The sequence below is a fragment of the Scomber scombrus genome, chromosome 9, assembly GCF_963691925.1.
Source record: "Scomber scombrus chromosome 9, fScoSco1.1, whole genome shotgun sequence".
In the NCBI taxonomy this organism is placed as follows: domain Eukaryota; kingdom Metazoa; phylum Chordata; class Actinopteri; order Scombriformes; family Scombridae; genus Scomber; species Scomber scombrus.
Genome location: NC_084978.1, coordinates 10,763,133 through 10,786,659, shown reverse-complemented (window position 1 = coordinate 10,786,659; position 23,527 = coordinate 10,763,133). Strand labels below are relative to the sequence as shown.

At 39.7% G+C, this 23,527-nt stretch overlaps 1 protein-coding gene across 2 annotated transcripts in view; it reads left to right on the top strand.

The window, feature by feature from the left end:
• diaph2 (diaphanous-related formin 2) overlaps positions 1-23,527 on the top strand; it is a 367,046-nt gene that overhangs the window by 305,297 nt on the left and 38,222 nt on the right. Inside the window, exons 28-29 of one of the 2 annotated variants that reach the window (XM_062425005.1) lie at positions 14,521-14,613; positions 17,285-17,350. In XM_062425005.1, the coding sequence (XP_062280989.1) occupies positions 14,521-14,613; positions 17,285-17,350 (159 nt within the window). The remainder of the gene's footprint in view (positions 1-14,520; positions 14,614-17,284; positions 17,351-23,527) is intronic. The other variant, XM_062425006.1, reaches the window with a different exon arrangement.

Below are 23,527 nucleotides of genomic sequence, written 5' to 3'. Positions count from 1 at the left end.
CAATTCTTCCAGAAGATTATGCTACTTTCAGCTTGTTTCCATGGTCGACTGGCTGTATGAAACACACTGAACGTGGCTCTTTAGACCACTCTTCCAACACGATCATGCTGCTGTTATAAGTTTTTCACTGATCATGTGCAAGCAGTACAACAGAAAATTACCATTCCTCCAGTCTGAGATTGTATGTTGACAGTGTGCTATATTTATTGTTGTGAATTACTGGAATTACTCTGTTGACCTCCAGTGATGCCAGTAAACCGTGTATTGATCAGTGTAAGTTGCAGTTGTTCAGACATGAAAAATTAGAGCGACAGAGCTGGGTGCCTGTGTCTAGTTATGCCAATGTCATTGAGAAGGAATTTCAAGCCTGAAGGGGCTTTGCGAGCAGTCAGTGTGGTCTTTTGTCCATTTTTTTGACAAACAGACTGGGATTTCCACAATTCACCAGCTTCTAAATGTCAGCACCAGCCAAGGAACTCTCTGTAGCTCAGCCACATTGGGAAATGTGACAAGACAATCTTCAGTATGCCACAAACTCTCCAAGATAATTGATGCATGTTAGAGTTTTATTTTCTCCTTTTTTCCCTGAGCAGTGACCTCCTTGAAAGCTTCACTTTTAATAATCCAATATGGCTGAGCTGAACGAAGCTGTCTAGCCCTCTTTCTCATTCTGGCTAACCAGATGGAGAAGGCTATAGAAGTAGGTATGATATTAAATATTTCTGCCAGAGCAGATTTTGATCTCAGTCTCTGAATGCCATAATATGACTCTTATGAATAAAACATTAGGATGACATGGGCAACGTTGCCTGCAGCCTTGGAGATAGTGGGGATTGTCCTCCACACCAACACCTAGCTTGTTGGAGTGTCCTGATCACAATGACCTTGGCAGTTACAAAATGCACACTTAAATTCAAGATGTGCCAAATCCTGCCTGTTTTTTTTCCCCCTGTCAAGGTTCTTACATGCACTGACTACTTTTTCTTTTCTTTTTTTTCTTATCAAACCTTGAATAGTTCCTTTTTGTGTACTAACCTATTTGTGGATGTAATCAGAGAGAGGGTAATCAAAAGTGAAGCTGTTTAAATAGATTTGGTGAATGGAAAGCTAACCCCCAGCCAAAGGTCACAGCAGTTAAATGTTCCTCTCTTGTGTTCTCTCTCAATCTCTCTTTAAAGGGTGGGTACATTATTTTTGGAGTTTTTCAAATTTTTTTATGATTTTGTAGTCAAATCCAATACATTTCAAATATTGGTCAAAGAACATATGTTTTGGCCTAAAAATAGCTATTTTCCCAAGCCCTTCTAAAAATGACATGGCCTGATGTAAGTTTGTACATGATAGTCAGTGCTCTGACTTTTGTGTTGTTCCTGTCATTTGTCACAATGCAGACTCTATATTGGTTTGTGATCAGCAGACTCTTTAATGTCTGTCTCCCTGAACTAATCCCAGTGGTATTTTGGCATCCAAAAGATGTGAAGCTGTTGTCATTTAAAATAATGTCACAAACCTTGTTCCATTAATGCTACTCTTAATCCTACCCCACACAGTTTGTCTTGATGTTTCCTCAGAACACGTGAACAAGTCCTCTACTTCTTTGTTGACAATATTTTTATCATTAGAAGCAGTATTGCTCTTCAGGTGTTGTACCTCCAAGTTTTAAGCATGCAGTAGTGCATGCTTCAGTCCTCTCCAATGTTAGACCATTTTCTTTTTTTCTTTTTCTTTTTGACGTACACAACATGACACTTTTGAGGTGTTCCAGTCTGGTTTTAAAGCCCTTCTGAAATGGAAAGATGCAATAATCTTAAAAACCATTGGTGGACTGTCTCAAGGACATCAGAGCTTGGATGGACTTAATTTTTAAAAAGTGAAATGAGAGTAAAACTAAAGTCCTGATATTTGGGCCTGGTGGTGCCGGTATTGCCCCTCACATATATCTGTGTTCCCTGGAACCATATCTACAACACACTGTAAAAAAAAATCTGGATGTGATAATAGCCAGTGACTTTAAATTGGACAAAAAAATAAACTCAGTGATCAAATCTAGCTTTTTTCCAGCTGAGGCTCTAATGTAAGGTCGATTACTTTTTATCGGCTAATGATTTTCGAAGGGTTATATGTGATTTTATCTTGTTCTGACTTGAGTAATGCAATGCACTTTACATTGGTGTTAGCCAGGCATCCCTCTCACGCTTGCAGTTGGTCCAGAATGATGAAGCTTGTCTTTTAACAGCACAAGCAAGAGCTTATTTCCTCAATGCTGGCCTCCATTCATTTTACTTCCCTGTATGTCTTAGGATTGATTTTAAGATTGTATTGTTTGCCTACAAATCATTAAATGGGCAAGCGCTGACCTATCTCTCTGACCCTTTACAGCCACATGTCCTATCAAGGTAACTCTGGTCCACTGACCAGACCTTCTGGTTGTCCTAATATCAAGGTTGAAGCATAGGGGAAATAGTGTAGCCCCCAAACTCTGGAACATGTTGCCTTTGCATGTTAGGCTGGCCCTTTCACTGTCTGTTAAATCCCGTCTTAAAACACATCTTTAGTCCTTGCCTTTTAACCAGGTGTGACAGTTATCTTTCTTTTTCCTATAGTCTTTTTGCTCTTGTTTTATTGTTTTGTTGTCTTTTTAACTGGTCTTTGTGTTTTTATTGTGTTGTTTCATCGCTTTTGCTATTTTGATTGTACAGAACGTTGGTCAACAAAAGTGACTTGACTTGACTAGACCTAACAGCCTTGACTTGTGAGTCTTAAAATTCTATATGAGTTTGAGATATTTTTAAGCCTTACATTTTTTAGGAGACTTGTTTCACACTGAGCATCATGTGTTTTTCTGTGAGGGTTGATGAAAATAAGGCTATGTACCGCTTCCTCTTACAATTAATTAATCATGTCCAAACATTTTCCATATTAATTTAGCATTTGAAAGGTTGAAAAGGTAATTGAAATGCTGAAATAGATTTTTAGTTTTATATATATTGTATATTATTTTAATCCTAACCTCAGTGCGAGATAGATGGATCCGTAGATAGACAGGTAGGTAGGTTTTAAATTGATAGATACAAAGAATGAATTGTTGACCTGAATATGGTACAGTTTTATGTTTACAAATCTGTTAGCGTGAACAGATGGAGTAAACATATGGCCATTGTATTATGAGAATTATGTACAGGTCAGCATCTTATTAATGGATTCACTTGTTTACTAATTTAGCATATTGCTTAAAAGACTTTTTGACGGATCATACTACTGTGTTTAATGCAATTTCAAGAGGCTATTTTTGAGAAGGGATAGATTTTATGTCATTTCACAAATTGCGACCTAATCCTCTTCGCTTGCAAATGATTAACAATGAAATGCATATTTAATGACAGTTTAATTCATTTAGCTTTTGCCAGGATGGCACCAGGGTGGGGGATGGGAAACGGACAAATGCTTTTAAGAAACTGATCCAAAAAAAAAAATCTCATTTCCTAGTTGATGAAACTTGAGAATATGCTTTCTGGAAGTTTAGTGACATGGACACTTCTTCAACAAGCATGATTGATAGATGAAACAAGTGCAGAGCTAAACGTGTTTTCCCTTTGAAGTATTAGAAATCCTAATGTAGGAAATAGCTTATGAAATCATTACCCATCACCCCATTTGTTTTAATTTTCTCTAAGTGGATTTCCACATTCTCTTGAACTGACCAGATGTTCAACATTTACTAAATCACTTTACTTTAGTGGAAATAACTGTTGAACACTGCAGTATAAACCCAAACTAATGCTTCTGTCTAAAACAGGAGAAGATGGTTCATCACAGCAGGATATTCTTTATTGCGGCATATTAAACAATGTCACATGCAGCATGCCAGTTATATCAAGAGTCTAAGAGTGGTAGAGCATCTGGACATTCTTTTTCTTAGGCATTTGTGAGGGGTTGCCAGGCCCTCTGGTCACATACTTGGCTGGCATCATCAGGGTCAGTGCCCCCGTCTAGGGCAAGTGTCTGCACCCACATATCGACTTTGTACCACAGTCAAATCCACTAAGCATTGAACTAAGCCGGAGAGCGCACAAGCCGCTTTGAGCACAATGCAGTTTGGCATAAGGCACATAGGAATAAACAAACAACTAGAAAAAAGAAAGTTGTTTGAACATTTTATTTAGTCCAGGCATTTCTCCCAGGTAGTACAGACAAATAGCGAAGTTCTTTGTGTTTTACATATTTTCTGTCAACTTTTTTCAGACCTACTTCATGTGGTGGTTTTTCAGAATATATAGTTTTAGTAGTTTGTGAAACGATCCCCTCCACCACATGTATCTCAGATATTTTTTATTGCCAACCTGAGGAATATCCAATCTAGAAGCATATTGGTTGTAGCATGCACATTTTTATGGGTTAGGGTTAGGGTGTACAAACTGTCTGTTATATTACTTGACTACACACATTAAACATAATCAAACTGGACTAATGTAATATCAGAAGAAAGCAGTTTTTTAACTAATCTTAGATCCTAAAATAGAATAATTTGATTAGAAAACATCTTTTCGTAAAAAACAAATACTCAAATATGTTCCATTAAAAACCCCAAAGCACATGCAGTCTCCACAGATGCTGTTTTTATGATCAGGTTTTACCTGCAAAGTGATCATTTTTTACTATATGAATTTGAGCCCCCTCAGCTGTTTCAATCCATTCCTGCAACAGCTTGCAGACAACAGCAGAATGCATACTTTGGCTTGCTGCTCAGTGGGAATAGAGTGGAAAAAAGAAGAATGTTAATTTAACTTTTGGAACACGCATTATAATCATCCAAAATATAGCTATCTTTGTTCACACAACAGCTGGTGTGTATACCACATTGATATGTTTAAATACAACTCATAAGTCTGATTTTATTTAACTTCTTAAAGGGACACAACCACAGGAATAAATATTCATTAATTGAAAAACCTGTTTGCACATTTACATTGTACATCGTACATTTTCTTTAATTGTATGTTATCCTTTAATGTGTTTTCATAATGTCATCTTCTTTTATTCTCAATACTATTATACTTTGTCCTTGTTTCCTCTCCAAAGGCTTTTTTCCTGCTGGTGATAGTCGTCTAGGTATTTTTCCCGTTCAGCAAGGCCTGCTAGAATGAGGTCTCCATGTCTCTATGATTCTCTGCAGAGAGCAGTTGGCATGTTGACAATGATGGGTCTGCAGCTTCTATTTATGCATCCTCCTTGTCAACCTTTTACACTTTGAGGATGAACTAGTATATGTTTACATAAATAAAACTGGGCTTCTCTCAAAAAATCCTTTCATTTACTAAAGCAAGCAAAATACTTTTTGATGGCTTTGACTACTTTTCAGACTGCAGTGTTTGTACTGTATGTTCTTACTTTTTTCACTGCCGGTATTCTCCATATGTATCCACTTGACTCTACATATTATTACAGAATTTTAAATGTGGATTTAAGAAAATCTAAATGTAATATTTATAAGATAATAAACATTTAAGAGCCACATCCACAGATGTTCAACTTTGGGCTGGTGGAGAGAATTAATATCACTTGTATTTGTTTTATAAAACTAACTTGTCTTCATCAGAGTCTTTTTCCTGGTTTCCCTGTTTTTTTATCCTTTTCATGCATTTTTGGTTGTCAAGGTGTTTTTTATCATTTTGTTTACCAAAGCATATTTTCCAAATTCAATCTCATATAAGTGTGGCATGCTAAACAAAATTGATGTATGTCTGTGCAGCTGGCTGACTGGTTGTGGCTGGCGGAGCCTTGTCAAGAATGACAGTACAAGAGATGTGGATTGATGGCTTTGTGTGACACTGACAGCTGCCGGTAGGCCAGTGCATACCTGCGTCGCAGCCAAGCCAGCTAGGTGATCATAGACAAGCACTGACAGGTGACAGTGGGGTGGACAGGTTAGCTCTCTAAGTTTGCATAGTGTCTCCACAGCACAGCAGACATGGCAAACAATATTACCTGGGGAGATAGCTTGTAGAGACGTGAAGGTCAGAAACCCAAGTATATATGATAAAAGAAATAGTTCTGAGAGAGATTCTCACTATTCCTCAGCTTAGCTTGGGAAATGAATCCAGTATTAGGGAGCTAAAGCTGACCTTCATGTTTGCTATAGAATATAATGAGGACAGAGCTTTCCTGAATGCAGTGATGATATGTGGTGAAATGCCTGTTCATTTCCTAAAGTGCAATCTCTTTGTCATGCCATTTATCACTCCCATGTTTTGTTACATATTTGTAGTTTCTGATGAGTTATTAAATTTAAACATATTTAACAACATCTGCATATGGTCACAGCAGTGTAATGCCACTCTAAGCAAAAAGCTTTTTTTCTTCATCCTTGCATTGGAGCTGTGCCCACCTAGAGCGCATGAAGTGTAAGGCATGCTCTGAAACTCCTGTATGGATTGGTGAATTCCATCATTACCTTGAAAGGCGAGAACAAGGGCACCAGGATTATCTGCTGTCATACACCCATTCTAATAAATAACAGCATATTAAATTGTGCTATATCTCCAGTGAGAATCGGAATCTGCCTCAAGGCGATGGCAAGGTGATGGCACACAGAATATGGCTGAATGCATCTCAGCTCAGACCTATACGAGCAGGCAGAGTGAAAAGAAACCTGTGCAAAAAGATTATCATAAACAAATAACAGGACTGAATACATCTGATTGACTGGGAAATTACATTTCCTAAGTGAAGATGATACAATAAAAATACTGATCCTCCTAGATTTGAACATTTCCAATGCATTTCCATAAATAAATGACAGGATGAGGAAAATGAGCCTAGCTTCATAGGAAGTCTTAATATTATGTGATAAATACCATAGTTCATTAGCAATTAAATGGCGGCACCACTCTTGCTGTCTGCCTAATGCATTGAATTGTCAGGTTAAATATGTTGTTTGTTTTCTTTTTTAACTTTGTATTGGTGGAAAGACAAAAAACATTGATTAGATTTGACCTTAAAGTTTTATTTATCTGTTATTTCTAAAGTAATTAAGTCACAATCAAGGAAGTGAGGCATGCATCAGATATATTTGTCTTTGCCTTATTCTGTCTGTGTCTCTCTTCTATATCACACGCACGTATGCACGCACACACACACACACACACACACACACACACACACACACACACTTTACTCATCCCGCCATGTACGTTCCTCTCTCCCCTTGCTTCTGTAAATTTTCTACTTCTCCTTGGTGAAATCAGCTCAGGCACAGTTGAATCTCATTAATTTGTAGGTGGTTCAAGTGTCTGATCATTTCCCCTCCAAGATCTGGACCTCACCAGTCACTTTACAGTCAATCAAACCTAATTACCCTCACTACAAAGACCATCAAATTCCATTGTCAAATCCATTTAGCTTTCCCAGACAGCACCGCCTTTCACTGATGCAAACAGCCCACGTGGGGTTTGATTCAGATGTTATCTTGATGTGGATTCCAACTCAGCATACGCTATCCAAATGTGCCACTTGTTTAAAATGGGGAGTCTATGCTGTCCTGGATGGATGACATCCATAGTGTTAATAGCTTTCCAAATGTAATTCCACATGTCAAAGCACCTTTGACATCTCTTTAATCTTAATAACCTGATACATGTAAGGGACTCTGATAGGAACAGTCAAAAATGCTAAATGCCTGTGCAGTCAAGACGCTGTTGGCATGGCAGAGGTACTTCTGTACCATTCCTGTCCACAGTGGCATAGTAAAATGTGTTGGTTATTTTCTTACTGTGTTATTGTTCGAGGTTCAACCAAACCGTAATAAAAGTGCCTGTACCTTTTCAACTACCTAGCCATCCTCCCAAAAGCAAAAACAAAAACTGAAGCAGTAGCAAAAAGTATTTCAATTGCATTAAAGCCCCTATATGTAGGATCGGTAAATTCCTGACTTTGGCGACTTTTAGTAGTAATAATAAAACCCCTGTGGCTGATAGTAATGGATGTCACAACATGTTCACTTCTAAGGATCTAACCCGAAGAAACTAGAATGAATGGGCTTAAAGCACAACTTACTATACCCAATTTCAATGGGAATGTCTTATTTTCCTACAAAGAAAAACATATGCCAACATAATGGTTTAAAATAGTCCATAATTGCATTAAAAATATGTGTGTAGGGGCTTTTTACAGTAGCTAAAGAACAGATTTCACAATTGCTCTGATATCACGACAAAGGAGAGCAGATCAAAAAACAGACTCTATAATCTTAAAAAAAAGGTTGAAAAGGTAGAAACACATGACTGAAATCAAAGATGAACATAATAAAAATGGTGCTCTCTATTTTAAGACCACACAATTTGTTCACTTTATAGTGATAGCTTTGTTGAAGCAGTCACCATCAAAGGTTATCCCCTGCTGTGAGGTCACAGTAGAAATGTATATACCATATTGCAGCTAAATTTAGATGTACTTAGCCTATGGAAAAGGGGCAGTAGTGGTCTACTCTGCTGTGAGGACTGGCTCCTGTGGCCCTGCTGGCACCCTGACTTGTTGACCCCATGTGGCTCTGAGAAAGTGTGTCAACTTAACATCTGTCAGTGCTGGGTTGGAGCTCTCCCTTGTGTTTTGGTGGTGTTACTGGGCAAGCTAGCCGAAAGCAGTGGATAGATGGTGAGAGCAATATGGTAACCAGGGGGGCCCGCAGGCAGTTGAAGTAAATGATAGCAGAGGAAGCAGAGTGTGGTGACTGCTACGTTGCAAGCATCTCTCTTCCCCCTTCCCATCTTCCAACCTCCCCTCCCTACTGTTTCTCACTTGGGGCCTGGCAGCATCCATCCAGATGGAGGGTTTATTTTTGTTTTTGTTTGTTTACTTATTCATGCATCCAGCTATTTGGGGCATCACAGGGGCTTTCGTTCCACCACAGAATGCAAATCGCCACGGCAGCTAATCCACTTTCATCTCTCCCTTGTCGACATCCAACTTCTCTCCACGTTTCCCCCAGTCTTGTGCCGTCAGGACTTTGTTTTTGTTTTGTTTTTTCTTTCAGGTTATGGGATCAGGCCTGCAGTGACCAGGCCAGCCTAGCTCCAACATTTGTCTCTACTTCATGCATGTCAAACACAATACACCTCTCACCTTCCACCCACCTCTCCCATCTTCAAGACATTCTGCCCTCTCGCCATGTTTTTCTTTCCATTATTGCACTGACAATGGCGCCACACAGGGCCTCATAGAAGGAGGAAAGTAGTAGCTACACTGCCATTCCCCCTGGAAATGGAGGGTTGTGGGAGCATCCCTGATTGAGTTAAGGAGGACATGAGTGGGTTTGCTCATCAAGTGGTTAGAGTAAAACAATCTAGATTAATCAGCAGGCAAATCTGTCTTTTTTATTAGCCATCTTACCCTTCCGTTCCCCTTTTTTCCTTCTCTCAAGTGGACTAGTATATATGCACACACATAAACCTACAAATTAAAGACTGGGGCCTGTCTGAAAAGTTTCTTAGGTCATTGTGTCAAAGCTTTTGTAAGGGTCGGGTGGTTGTACTGCCAGAGAGAGTGAAAGAGGGGCTAGAGGAAGAACTGAGGAGAAGCATCTTACAGGTGTACGACTGATGTCCTTCAGGTGTGTTGTCTGTGGCAGTAATGGTCCCCCAGTCTGCTTGGGTGTTTGGAGCTGCTAGGAATGTAGGAAAGGAGGGCGAGAAGAGGGGGTGACTCTGCTCAAAGCCAGACAGCAACAGAGTAGACAACAGAGCTGCAAGAGGAAGCAAGCATTACGTAACGCAGGTGGCTGAGTATGTTTAGGTGGCTGAGCTTGTATTCAGGTGTGAGAGTAACACAAAACCAGGTGCATACAAGTGAGAGGAGAGAGAGAGAGAGAGAGAGAGAGAGAGATGAGATTAAAAGGAAGTGTGGTTGTTGCCTCTCCACCTGGCCATGAAGCAGAACCCCCTCCTTCCACTGAGGCCTTTGTTTCATGGCTAATGGTCCAGGTTAATTGCACAGGTGACTTTATGTGGGGGAACAGATGGGCACAAATGTGTTCAAAAACATTCCACAGCAAGCAAAAAAAACAACAAAAAACTAAAACTATGAGTTGTTGCTCTCCTCTTTATGCTTACTTTTCTTTCTCATCTTCTCTACAAGCACAAGGCCTGTAAGCCCTCATTAGATCTCATTACAGAGCAAATTGGACTCAGACTAGATTTGGCTAGTGAAAGGATAGTGGTAGTTGACATCTCTCCTATGCCTCGTGTTTTTCATGTCAAACACTTCAGTTTGGTTGTATATGTAGCTGTGATCGATTCAAATGTGCTCCTACGATGAATTACAGTATTTTGTATGCGTATGAAGTTATTTATCTTTGCAGTTTATATGCTGTTGTTGCTACCAGTTTCACTCTCAGCATATAGGAGGTCATAATTTGCTATCATGTTAGAAACCTCAAATGTACCAGACAGCTTGCTTTTTTTCCCCCTAAGAATTATTTGTCTCTCTTTTCCCCCATGAATCATGAAGGCTGCATGTGAGCCATCAGAAATTGAGCTCTCAATCGATCCACTGTGTTTTTTCTCCACAGCACAACATGCAGGAGATGACAGATAGCAAATGGAATTTATGAACAGACTTTGTTGACACTGCTGCATAATTACAGGAATACCATGCATTTGGTGTTTAAAAGAGAGACCAGCAGTTCATTCATATCCACACATGGTTTTCTGGTTGGATGATTGAAAAGCTTTGTCATGATTTTGCGGTGACAGCTGTTCTCTTACTTTGCAGTTACATACATATTTTGAATGTTGTGGATGATTGATCTTAATTGGCAAAAATGAACTATTGAGATGCTTTGCATAATGTCAGCTAATTTATTTGATTCCTAATTGGTCCTTGACTGAAGATTAAGAGTTTTTGTAGAGTCTTTGATGACTCATTGGTTATCTGACAGTTTTGGCTCAACTGGTGTATCTCTTCTAATTGACCTTGCCACGTGCAGCTATGAGAGTAGGTCACCCTGCTGACATTAGTATGTTCTCTCTAGCTCCCTCTATTTATCTTTGCTTGTAGAACTTAAATTTGCTTGTGAGTCAAGATATTTGCCCAATAAATTTGGATTTGGTAACTGGAGTCACTACTTTTGCAAATATACATTTGTACCAATAAATAATGTGCAGGCAGGTTTTTAGGGGAGGTGGGCATATGTGTGCCTGTGCTTGCATACTGCAGAGTATGTTTTAGAAATAATTAAATGTCACAGGACTCAGGCCGTCAAGTATCCAGGAAGGTGTTTTACGACCTTGTGTCTTGCCTCGCACCACTAGTCCCTCTCAATAACCCACTCCGCCACACGCACTACCGCACCCACAGAAACCCTCTTCACTCTTCCCCTTGCTGCCTTCTATGCTGTCATTTCTTCTCTGTATCTGTATATTACCTCTTCCTTTTTCTGTCCTTTACATCTTCCTTCCCCAATAGTGACATTCACTGTATAGTATGTGTGCCTATTATCTTCCTTTCCCTCCATTTCCATCTATGCAACTGTTGCCATGTGACTTTGTGTATGAGTGCTCTGCTCCTGGGGATTGGTGAATAGTACATTGCAGGCACTTTCTTCCACTTATACTGTAGGTAGTTTTTTTTTCTTCTTCTTAGGGATAAACTAATCTGATGTGTGAAGTTTGTATGCCAATCCTGCTGAGAGCACATTGCTCTTGTTATCCCTCCTAATTAGAAAATGTGATAGTGCTGCTTGTAAATATATTACAGACTGAGCCAATCCCCAGGGCTCCCTGTTACATTTGGCACAGCCCCTGGGTCCTGGTACCACCTGATACTCAGGTGAGGGGGGGATGGAGGTAGGCAGGGATCAAAGAAAAAGAACAGGTACAATATTACTCTCTGGGAGTAGAGTTTCACAGAGCTTTACTTTTGCTTTTAAAGGTTTAACTGTTTAAGAAAGTACCTAAAAGTGCAAAAGCCACAACCACGTTCCACACTTCCACAAGCTTTAATAATATCATTAAAGGACCTCTGGGCTGTCTGTTGAGGTGCCAACCAAGGTGTTTCATCACTGGAAGGGTTGTCAATGTCTTGGGTCTTAGCCCATCTTAACCCATTTAGAAAGCAATTTCCTGTGAGCAGAGGGGATCTTTCCTCTTGAGAAAGATCTTTGGGCATAAAAGGTTAGCTTTTCTGTAATTCCCCAGCATGCAATCTACCACTGCTGCTAATGAGAAGCCGATGAATATTTGCCCTAGGTTTAACAGCTCAAAATAAGACGAGTGAATTGCAGGAGTGAGGCAGACATGTTTGCAAAAATGGGCAATGTTACAATAAGTAATGAAGTTTGCTCTTAGGATTAGCAGAATAAGTGTACTCAAATCATTTTTTGTTTTGTTTTGGGGTTGTTTTTTTTTAATGATCACTTACCTTGTCTTTGCAGATCTGTTGAGTATATAAACATAAATGCATACACTGTATGTAGGTTGATTGTGTGAAGCCTCATCTTTGAGAATTTCCTGCTTTCTTGTTCGAGTTTAAACTGTGGCCCAGTAGGACATAGTTAATTGAGTACTGTTAGGTGACAGGGGAGTATGTTTCCCATTTTAGTCATTTTGGTTCTTTGTGTCTGCAGTCCTCCTTCTGAACCCCAATCTACTAGGGCTCCCAAGTCTGGCCATTACAAATGATGAATTGTGCTACAGTTAAGCTAGAAGTAGGACAAATTGATCAAAGTGTCAGGTGCCCCCTGTGATGTCTTGGTCTCCATGAAGAAGGCAGTGAAGAAGGAGCTGTCAAAAAGTTTCTTGTGCCAAGGTGGTTGTAGATAAATGTTTACCTGCCACTTAACACTTTCTGCCTTCTGTCAGACTCACAATGTGTCCTTGGTAGCCTACATAAGAAGAAGTAGTAGCTAAAGATCTTGGGAGTTGATACAGTTATAGTAGTTGTGAGTTGTTCACCATATTGTTCTTTAAGTCCAGTGCAGACAAAACCCATGTGCCCTCTTTTAAACCAATGAGCTTGCTATCTGAGGTGTAGTGCTGCAATTTGAGATAAGCACTACTTGGCTCAGCTTTGGTTTTGTTCTGATAAAGCTGGTCTAATTAAGCTTGATTTAATCAGGATTGCTTTTAAGCACAGCACACAGCCGAACAGATACTTTGATTTCAAAGTAGCCCTTGGGAAGGACTTGAGGAAGAAAGAGAGGGAATGAGATAGAGAGCAAAATTAGTGTAAGTACGAGTGAAGAGTTGCTTTTTTAAAAATTTGCATATGACATGTTTCTATTCTTAGTTATACTTTTTTTCCATTGCTTGCATGAATGATTGCAGGTGGGGTGGTTTGTTGCTGGAGGAGAAGGGAAAACATGCAGCCCTGAATTTCTCATATAATTGCAAAATATGTAACATTTTCTGAAATGAATCATGTAACATTCAGTGTTGAGGCATTCCGTTCATAAATTCACTTTGTCTGACTGTGTCTCTTTGAGCACACGCGACTAACAAAAGATTGATAACCCCTTGTAAAGTACTGTGTGTGGAGGTAGTTGCTGTCTCCACTTATTTCGGAATGTTTCCGTTCAGCTATAGCTGTAAGCACACTGGAGAAACAAGATGCCTGGACCCTGATGGTAAATATTGTGGAAGAGCTAGTTCACTCATGTATTCAGAAGAATTGATGGCCAAGTCTCTAGCTCCACAATAAGTCACCCTAATGATCCTAGTTTAAAATAATGTCTGTTCTGGACCAGCATGATAAAAAGGGTGCCCCTCTGACTCATTAGTATTGGGGCGTAAAGATAGATGACCCAGATATAGAACCCTAAGCTTATTTTTGAATCCCTATTCCAGTGCAGTATGCTGCATGTGCACTGTGTGGGAATAACCTGTCACGCCATTAGCCTCATAGCACTTTAAGTGTCTCCTACCTGTCTGTTCAGCCATGCTGACTGAGTAGTTCTCTGGTTTCATGGATCCACACGACAGCTGGAACGGTGGGCAGGGGGGAATGTTTTTCGAAGACCGGTCCCGGTGTCATTGACTGAACAATGATAGAGCGCCCGGGTATTGAGCGGCTCCACACTAAATCTTTGTAAAGAGCACTTAGCTCCCCTGCGTTAGCCACAGAAAGAATATCTGTCAATGACCATCAGTGGATGCTTTCATCCTGGGGCTCCTCTGCCTGTATTAGTTGTAAGCTCTAAGTGTATTTTCCTCTTCCCCAGCTGTTTACTGAAAAAAAGGACAGGCCTGAGTGACAGGCCTCAGTTTCAATACTTATGCATTCTATAAAAGGCCTGTTTATATCTCATTCTCAGTCACAACCCTATCTCCCTGTGATGCAAGGTGATTGTCCATTCACCTGTTGTTAGTGGGCATCCATTGATATCCATCAGATATTAGACCTTGAAGCAGTCATATATGTGTGTTTATGTGTACACATACATATTCATAGGCATACATTATGTATGTCATCTTGTTGTGGTAATGTAATTATCTTATAAATATTTTGCCTCTATTATCTTTTCTCTTACAGAGGGTGATGAAACTGGTGTGATGGACAGCTTAATGGAAGCTCTACAGTCCGGAGCAGCCTTCCGTGATCGGCGAAAACGAACACCTCGAAATGGTAAGGCAGCAAGAACGCAATCCTTGTCTTGATTTATAATCGTGGTTATTTCTGTCAGTTTCACCCGTCTGCAGGAGAAAGAAAAAAACTGTCTCCATTATGTTGCTCATACTTTACAGCCAACGTACAGTACCAGTCAAAAGTTTGGACACACCTTCCCATTCACTTGAACTTTTGACTGGTACTGCAATTGACCTATGCTAAGTCCCGCCCTCAAACGCAATGAGCCAATCACAGTGTGTATAGACATTCCCATACACTCGGACATTGTCTGCCCGGACGTCCATAGAAATGCATAGTAGAAAGTCAGTTTTCGTTCAGTTTTATGAGGTTTTTCTGAGATTTGAAGTTTTAAAATGGTCAAACGGTGTTCATGGGGTACATGCAACTCCGACACAAGGTATCCTGAGAGGCTGGGCGACAGGGTGTATTTTTTACCCTTTCCTAAGCCACATCTCAACCGAGAAAAGTGTCTTCTTTGATTAAAGTTGTGCGGTAGACCACAACATCAACTCAATGTGAATAAAATTAACAAGGATGTCTACATTTGTTCTAAGGTAAGTCAACATAGTATTTGAGGCAACATATTGTCACTTTGCTGGAAAGAAATATAAAGTCATCTTTAACATCTCTAATGGGGCCTGACTTGTATAAGACAGCTGATCTGTACCCCGCAGCAGGTCCACATAGTGGAATAGGCCAATAATATGGGAGCAGTAACCCGGTTCCCTAAGGATTCAATCCCAATGATGTGTCAGATCAATGACATGGAACTTGTTAGTGTATATTAACAGATCTTTAGCAAAGCCTAGTATATTACAAAACTCTGCTTTAGCAGAAGAAAAATCTAGCTCTGCTAATACAGAGCTTTAAGCTAAGTTTAGATTAAACAAATAAGCTAGTAGCAGCTAGCATAGCCTATTTTACAAGTCACGTCAAGTTAGGTTAATTCATTGAAGGTAAATTACACTTCTTACCCTGCAGTGCATGAACAATGCTGATCCTCTATCTTGTTGTCTGAGATGGTGATGGCAATGAGATGCGGTTTATCACGTTTGCACTGGGACCTGTAAATTCTGGCTTGTAACCGAAGCTTTTATCGACCTTCTCAACAATAAAATGATTAATATATCCCTCCAATGCGTAGTTTAGACCCTTTTGGTGACTTCTAGATAATATCTGATCTTTCTGTCTCCAAAAATCATCAATGGAAATGTCTTCTACTGTGACACCTGCCATAGCGCCTGTCACTGAATGTTGATTGTTTGTCCGAGTGAGTGGAGAGGGGCGTGGCTTAGCCATAGGTCAATTGGCTCCTGTCTATCATACTGAAGAGGCTTTGCTCTCAAGTTTGCTTAGAATTAGTATCCATTCATGCACTTGTGTCATTTGGACTTGTTTTGAGGATTTGTGACTGATACGCAAATAAAACATGACGAGTATTTGCGGAAACATGCGTCATAGGAACAAGCACACATGTGGTCTACTGCATGTCATTAGCGATTTATTGTCCCTTTGCCATTCATAAAGCACTCATTATAATGTAGCCATGCTGGCTGCGGTTGGAGTAAGGCTGATTTAGTGTAATCCTGGTGTTAACATATTCCATTCTGCCACGATGAATGGCCCATGCCCAGGGGAGTACCACCTAGTAGGGGTGCCAGGGTCAATTGATATTCAAGTCAGAGTTCTGCAGAAGAGCCACAGGTGCTGTCATCTCCACACTGGCAAGTAGGCAGGAAAAAAAGAGGGGGGGAAAAAAACAATGGTTGGGCTAGATAGTTCTGCTATAGATTGCACCGTGAAGCAAGCAATAAGAATAATCATACATTTTCAAGGCAGGGGAAAGAAATTTCTGCCCAACAATATTTTTAGATTGTTGCTGACGTCTATAGATGCTTTAGACTTAAAAGTAAAGGCTACATTTCTGCAAACAGACTATTTACTCTTTGCCTATTTAATACAGATTGACTATTTGCTGCATTATATTTTTAGTGTTTTAAATTATGTCCGAATTATTAGCTGTTGTTAGCAGCAGAATTATTAGTAGTCAATGTTTGCTGTGGTATACAAAATATAGCAGTTATCTTGAAAACAGAGAAGATTAGTAAGCCTTGTCCTATGTTGCTGTCTAATTTATGTTTGGCAAAGAAAAGGAACCTGATTGGCAACACGGCCAGGACGGATTGGTCAGAACTTTTCCAACCCTGCGTGGGTCACTTCCTCATATCAAAACAAGTTGGTTGAGAAAATTCCAGTTTTATTTTCAAAAGACAAACTTAATGCTATGATTTTGATCATGTAATGCTGGTGATACTAGATTTCACTATGTTGTTCTTCATTTGGTTTGTCTTATCTCCATTTCTATAATGCTGCTCAACAATAATGACATCCAAATGTAACACAGATTGCCATCTCCATCCTTTACTTTCACTATTTTCATTCCATATTTCTTTATTTGTGGTTTAATGTGGGGCCATGCCTGTGTCTAAATGTGTGTGTAGCTGTCTTTGTAAATCTTAAGGGTTTTGCCAAATTCTGGGGGTGGCTCATTCCTGTCTAAAATCTGAAATGTGTCACCTCTGATGCCTTTCTCTCTTTTCCCTTTTCTCCATTCTTCCCTTCCCCTCTTTTCTTTATTATTATTTTTCCATCACCAACATTGTTACAGGTGATCAAAGCCCTTCCAGTCCAGCCTCTCGGTGGCCAGGTGCTAACTATGGTAACAGAACACTAGGTGTGTGTGTTAAACTACTTTTTTAACCCAGACCCAGCACCACCCTGCCTCCTACTGCACTTCTTCTGGCTGCATTAGTCCTTCCTGTCAGAACACTCAATCTGAGCTGGTCTACAACATGCAGAGTCCTGAGCTGAGTTATTACACTTGACTTGGCAAAGAATTAAATATTCTAAGGCATACTATGTAAGATTTACTGTATTTAAGAAACAACACTATACACATAACACACACACACAAACATAATGATTAATATAAATCTATGGTTTCTACAGTAATGCTACTAAAAATGTGTACAAGTACAAGATGAGTGAAACTGTAACATAGCCATAACTGACGATCATTGTTGGTTTCACTTAAAATTACATTTTCACATGTTAAATTAAAATACATAATTGCTGATGTGCATTAACAAGGCTTTTGCAAAGACCACGTTAACATTTTCGTAAATATAGGCAGTGGTTGATAGTGCCCTCTCACTTATGTGCTGTGTAACTGCACTTTGCACATACAGTATATTTATAGCACATGATACAAAACAAAGAAAAAAACAAAACATGACATTTTAAGTCATTAAATTATTACTGGTTAGAAAAAAAGTCAACCAATGAATACCTTATAACACTACCAGCACTCTGCCACAACAGAGGTTTAGTATGATGTAACATTACCCCAGTTCCTCTGAAAATGCATTCAACTGTAGATGTTAGGAGTCAGTTTTTACAAAATTCTATAAACAGGAAAAAAAAAGAAGATATATATATATATGATTGGACAAGAACTTTTCTGTTGCAACATTTTACATCAGCAATTATACATTTGTTTGTTTTTTTGTTTTTGTTTTTTTTTACCACAAGATTAAATCATGCAGAAGTAAAGAAGAAAACTCTAGACTGCTAAGACTGTAATGGACATTAAGGCTTGTATGGCTGACTAATATGATGTAAATCTTACATTGAATACCTTCAAAATACAGTACAGTCAAGTACTGTAGTATTGAAAGTTGGCCTCTTGATCCTAAATGTTTTAACATGTAACACTCAACATGTACAGTCATTAGAGTGGCCACTACTTTAAGTGAAATGTATTTGATTCACTCAGGAACATTTCTGTCTTGTAGAGCAGCTCCAGTTATCATCTAATTGTCATGCTCTTCCTATAAAACTATGCTGTCACAGCATGATATCAGGTCCTGTCTTGTAGCAGTGTTTCTGTTGGAGAGGTCTGTAGACCTCTTTGCTTTGGCCGTGGACAATATTTTTGTGTATTACCTTTTCTTTGTCCCCTCTAACTTTGGTAAATGTCAAAATGATGTACAACAGCATCCCAAATCGATACCTTGCTAGATGAGTCCTGCTTTTTTATGCCACCCATGCACATGCATGCTTTGAGGCAACTTTGGAATTCCTAATTGTCTGCGACACTCAACAGAGTGGTTCCCTGTGTCTTGCAACAGTTTCTTTATTGTTATAATTGGTATAATCTCTTTCAGTTGTGTGTCAAATACCCGAAATCATGATGATGTATGGATGATTGCGTATTTGAATAGTATGATGTGTGTGAAAATGATTTTGCTCTAAGAAAAAAAGAAATTCATATTTATAATATTTAAAATATTGGACATATTTTTTAGGGTTAGGTAGTAATATATGATATAGGTTTAGGCAGAGGCATTGCAAAGGGTGGGGGGTTGATGTCGTCTAACTGGCTATTAGCTTTTTCCTGCTTCAGACTTATTATATCAGCCTTTAAGAATCTGCTATCTTCTAGTCAGTGTGGTTAGTAGTCTAGAAAGCTATTAACTAGTTGGCTACCACCTAAAACTCAAAATGTTTGCTTTGGGAGGAACAATTATGTGATTTCCTGGTGGAGATCATGGATGAAGTAAAACACGTACATGATGTTAAGGCACCATCTCATGTATTCTGTTTATGAATTTCATGAACAGAAACTCCAGCCAATAAATGTTAAGTGTCCATTTTTAGTGTTTGCAGATGATGTAGTCCTCTTGTCATTATTGGACCATAACCCTTAGCATGTAGTTGGTGATTTGCAACTAAATGTGAAGCACCACCATGCCTGAGGCCATGGCACTCTGAAAATGATATAGTGCCACTTTTGAGCTGGGAGCAAGCTGTTGTCCCAAGTGAAGGAGTTTTAGTATCTCAGGGAGCCTAAAGGTAAGGCCCTCAATTTACCATTCTAAGTTCCAGTCCTGATCTATGGTCATGAACTTTGGGATAGTTCCAGGTTTCCTTTGCTGGGTGTCTGGGTTCCTCTCGAGGGACAAATGTCTGCGTAAAAGCAGTGCTTCTTTGTTCTGATGGGGTCTGGGTATCTGATCAGGATGTTTACTGATAGACTTTCTGTTGATGTATTCTGGTTGCATCCAACTGGGAGGAACCTGACCCGAGGTTTCACGCTACCTGGGCCCTGACACTGGTAAACATGGTTGACCACCCGTGCACAACATGATTTGTCTTGGCATCATCTCTGTTTTTTGTTTATGAATATACTTTGCATTGTATTGAGTATTATGTATGTCTTTGATTTCCGAATTCCTGCAACACAACTAAGGTTAGTGTGGTCCTTTCGATGTCTCTCTTTCTTGCATGACATTGGGCATCCGACTCTTCTCAGCTCACTTTTTTTTTGCACAACACTGCTATGCTACCAGAATGTATTATGCACTGACAGCTCTCTGTTTATTGATATAAAGCTGGTTCTGTGGTTTGATTAACAGTTGCCTGGGTTCTCTATTCTGAGGTGATGACAGGGGAAAATCGTTTTGACATGCTGGCTCCATGGATTTTTTTCTAAATGGAATCTGGAAATGAATTCAGCTACTATAGAGTATAGGGGGAATTTGTCTCATCCCATCTAAGGGGACAAACAGAAATCTTTCGGCACAGTTTCAGGGATTTTTTTTCAAAGTACAGTCTGTAAAGATAAACTATTAAAGGGAAGCTTCAGTATTTTTCAATCTGGACCATATTTTCCCATCTTTTTGTGTCTAAGTGACTAATGGGGACAACTATTTCTTAAAATTGGTCCAGTATGGAGCGAGAGGGCTTCAGCCAACAGCCGTGAAACACGCTGCAATGTAATCCAACAGGGCAATAAGCTAAATATTCAGCCATGACATAACACCAGCTTCCTGTATTCCATCACAGCAAACTCTTCCTTGCACTCCTCTCTCCAACTCTGTCATGGCTGAATGTTTAGCTGATTTCAACAACAACTCAACTCTCGCAAAATTTCTGAATGAGACTTCTCCTTGAGCTAGACTTGGTTAAGCACAATAACAAACCAAACAGACCAGATGAAGCGAAAGGTAAAGAAAAACATTTTATTTCTCTGTGTGGTCCTTTCCAAAGTATTATCAGACACTTTGAGCCTTTCAGTGGCAAAATCAAGCTACAGTATTTTCCTTGATGGACAGCCCGTTTCAAAGCTGCAAGCTAAAGCGCTGTCACTCAGTACTGGACCAATAACACATATTGTTTTCCCCATTAGTCACCTAAACACAAAAAGATGGAAAAAAGTGGTCCGGGTTGAAAAATACAGAAATTTCCCTTTAAGTTCCCCAGTGGCGGACAATTTAGTGACAAAATGTATCTCAGTGATTGAATTCTGTCTTTGGATTTGTACTTATTTGTGCATGGTGGGAACTGTCAGTGTTTACAGTAAGTCTGTATTCAGAGAATGATGTAGATTTTGGGTCAGTGGAGCTGCATTAATTTTTATATACATTTGTTCTGTACATATTTGATCTGTGCATCTTTCTCTCTGACTCAGGGACTGACAGCATTTCAGTCTCTGAATTAACTAAAAGAGAAGGTTCTCTAAGCAGATATATCAGACAGTGTGCCAAATCTATTCACTTCTGCTTGTCATGTCTGTTGTAATCTCATGCTTTAAAGCTTGATTAACCTCCTGCCATCCTCAAACGAGCAGCATGTACCAGAGAGAGTCTCTCAGAGTCACACATGAATGTTCGCTTACGTCAAAAGAGTTCATTTAAAACCAGCATGTCGTTCTTTGTCGTCCTTCTGGCTAAACTATACTCCAGCAGACTACCTCAAGTGTCAGGCTGAACACAATTCTAGTTTCTGCCAGTCACAATTACACCCAATTACCCCCAGAAGCATTTCTTATTTCCTTGTCTCCACTTTGTGTAAGATGGAAAACCTAACCCAGAAGGCCATACTCATGTGTTATGCAATTACACCAGCCAGTCCTAATTCAACACACAGAAACTGGATGGATTGATGGAGAACAGCGGAGCAACATTTTTGTTGTGAGTTCAGTCTTATTTCAGGAAGATAATTTATTAAGTGTTTTGTGGTGTAGAATCCAACACTTCACATGAACTGCAGTCAACACTAAATTAAATTTTACTTGAATAAGGATAAAAAAAGATATGTTTGCTTTCTCCTCTTCTATATCCTATTCCGTTTCTGGTGAGACAGTTACCTGGGTATCTGGCAGGAGATTGGTGGGTAGAGAACAGGAGCCTCTCATACATCCTAGCTCATCGATTTTCGGTCAGGGATGAAAGCCACAGACTCAGTAGGTCTTTCATACTGGGGGGCATCCCAAAAGACACATCAATCAGATTTCAAAGAGAACCCAGCCAATCTTATTTATTTACTGCCTTTTCAACGTCATTACATTCCCAAACCAGGGCCTCTCTCCTTTCCTCTCTCTGGCCCATTCTCCTACCTCACCTTCACAGGTCAGTCCATCAAAAGTTCCCTTATCTGTTCTATATAGTAAGTCTCTTAAGGACTTATTTGACATTGAATAGGGAGGGATCATCTTACACCCATTAAAAAATGGAGATGCAGTGATATAATGCTTGTCAGGGTTATGGATTTTCAGCCCAACCTTCAAATCCCCCAAAGCCTTGCAGTTAATTCAGCTGGTCAGACCAGAGAGTGGGCCCCCTGTATGTTTAATGAAGATTAAATTACCTATTTTCTCTCATGAAATTGTAGAGGAAGAAATCAGGTGAATCTGCCAAGAAGAGGCAAATGAAAAGACCAAAAGGAAGTGTCTTAAGAAGGAACTGCTGGCAATGATAAAGAATTTCCTCTTGTTCTCTTATACCCCTCAACATCATTTGTGACATAAATGATCTGTTTATACCTATATTACATCTGTGTTTGTTATCCACATCATCCTGATGTAGACAACCACACTACAGTGGGTTCAGCCTGGCAGCTACTTCTTCATCTTTTCCCTGATCTGGGGGACAATCACCCATTTGTTTCTTAAATTACATTACAGGAAGTGATAGTGATCATAATTACCATAGTAATTAATTTGCTCATACATATGTTGTACCCATCACTTTATCTCTTTCTTGTTGGCTCCAAACCTCTCTGGCAGTTGTTCTCTTGTACTGTTTCTCACACACACATGCACAATCGAGTGTCACATATTAGATAGGTAGTATTGCTGTAGGGTGTCTCTGAGTTGAGGGCTAAAGCCCTTTGCTTCCACAAGCTTCTGGCATACACTTCAGGGTGTTAATAGATGTTATTCATTGGGGCGGCCCCAGAGGCGATCCTACAGGAAGTGGAGCTAACATGATTTGGGGCGAAGAGACCCAGAGGGTGTCAGTGCCTCATGCTATAGCTTTGATGGCTTAGTAGATGTGAGATATCCATAGAGTAGATGAGAGCTGAGCTCTGTAGAGATGTGCTGCTTGAAATCTATCACCTGCTTCTCACAGATAAGGATATTTATCAACAGCCAAAAGGAAAGGCAGATGGGAAGGAACTGAGGCATGGGCAGCCACTCCATTAAGATTTGATGTCCTAAGGCATAGACAAAGCCATTGTCCCTCCCATTGACCCGTAGGGCCTATCTCTGAACCTGATCATTTTTCATCCTCAGCAGAAAACCCATCATGGAAATATAGATGAAGATTTTATGTACCATTTGAGTACCCTTGGCGCATAACTGATTCGTTGCTTGACTCTGCCAAGAGAGGATGTAAAGTAAGTGAAGTGTGACATGGAGCCATTTTGAGAGGATAAATCAAATCTTAATAAAAGGCTCAGTCCCTCTGAGTGGACACCAGGGGTCTCTCGCCCCTGCCCCTGCTGTTAGGTACACCCCCCCCCCCCCCCCCCCCCCCAAACCATTTGCTGTTCAAATTATACTGAA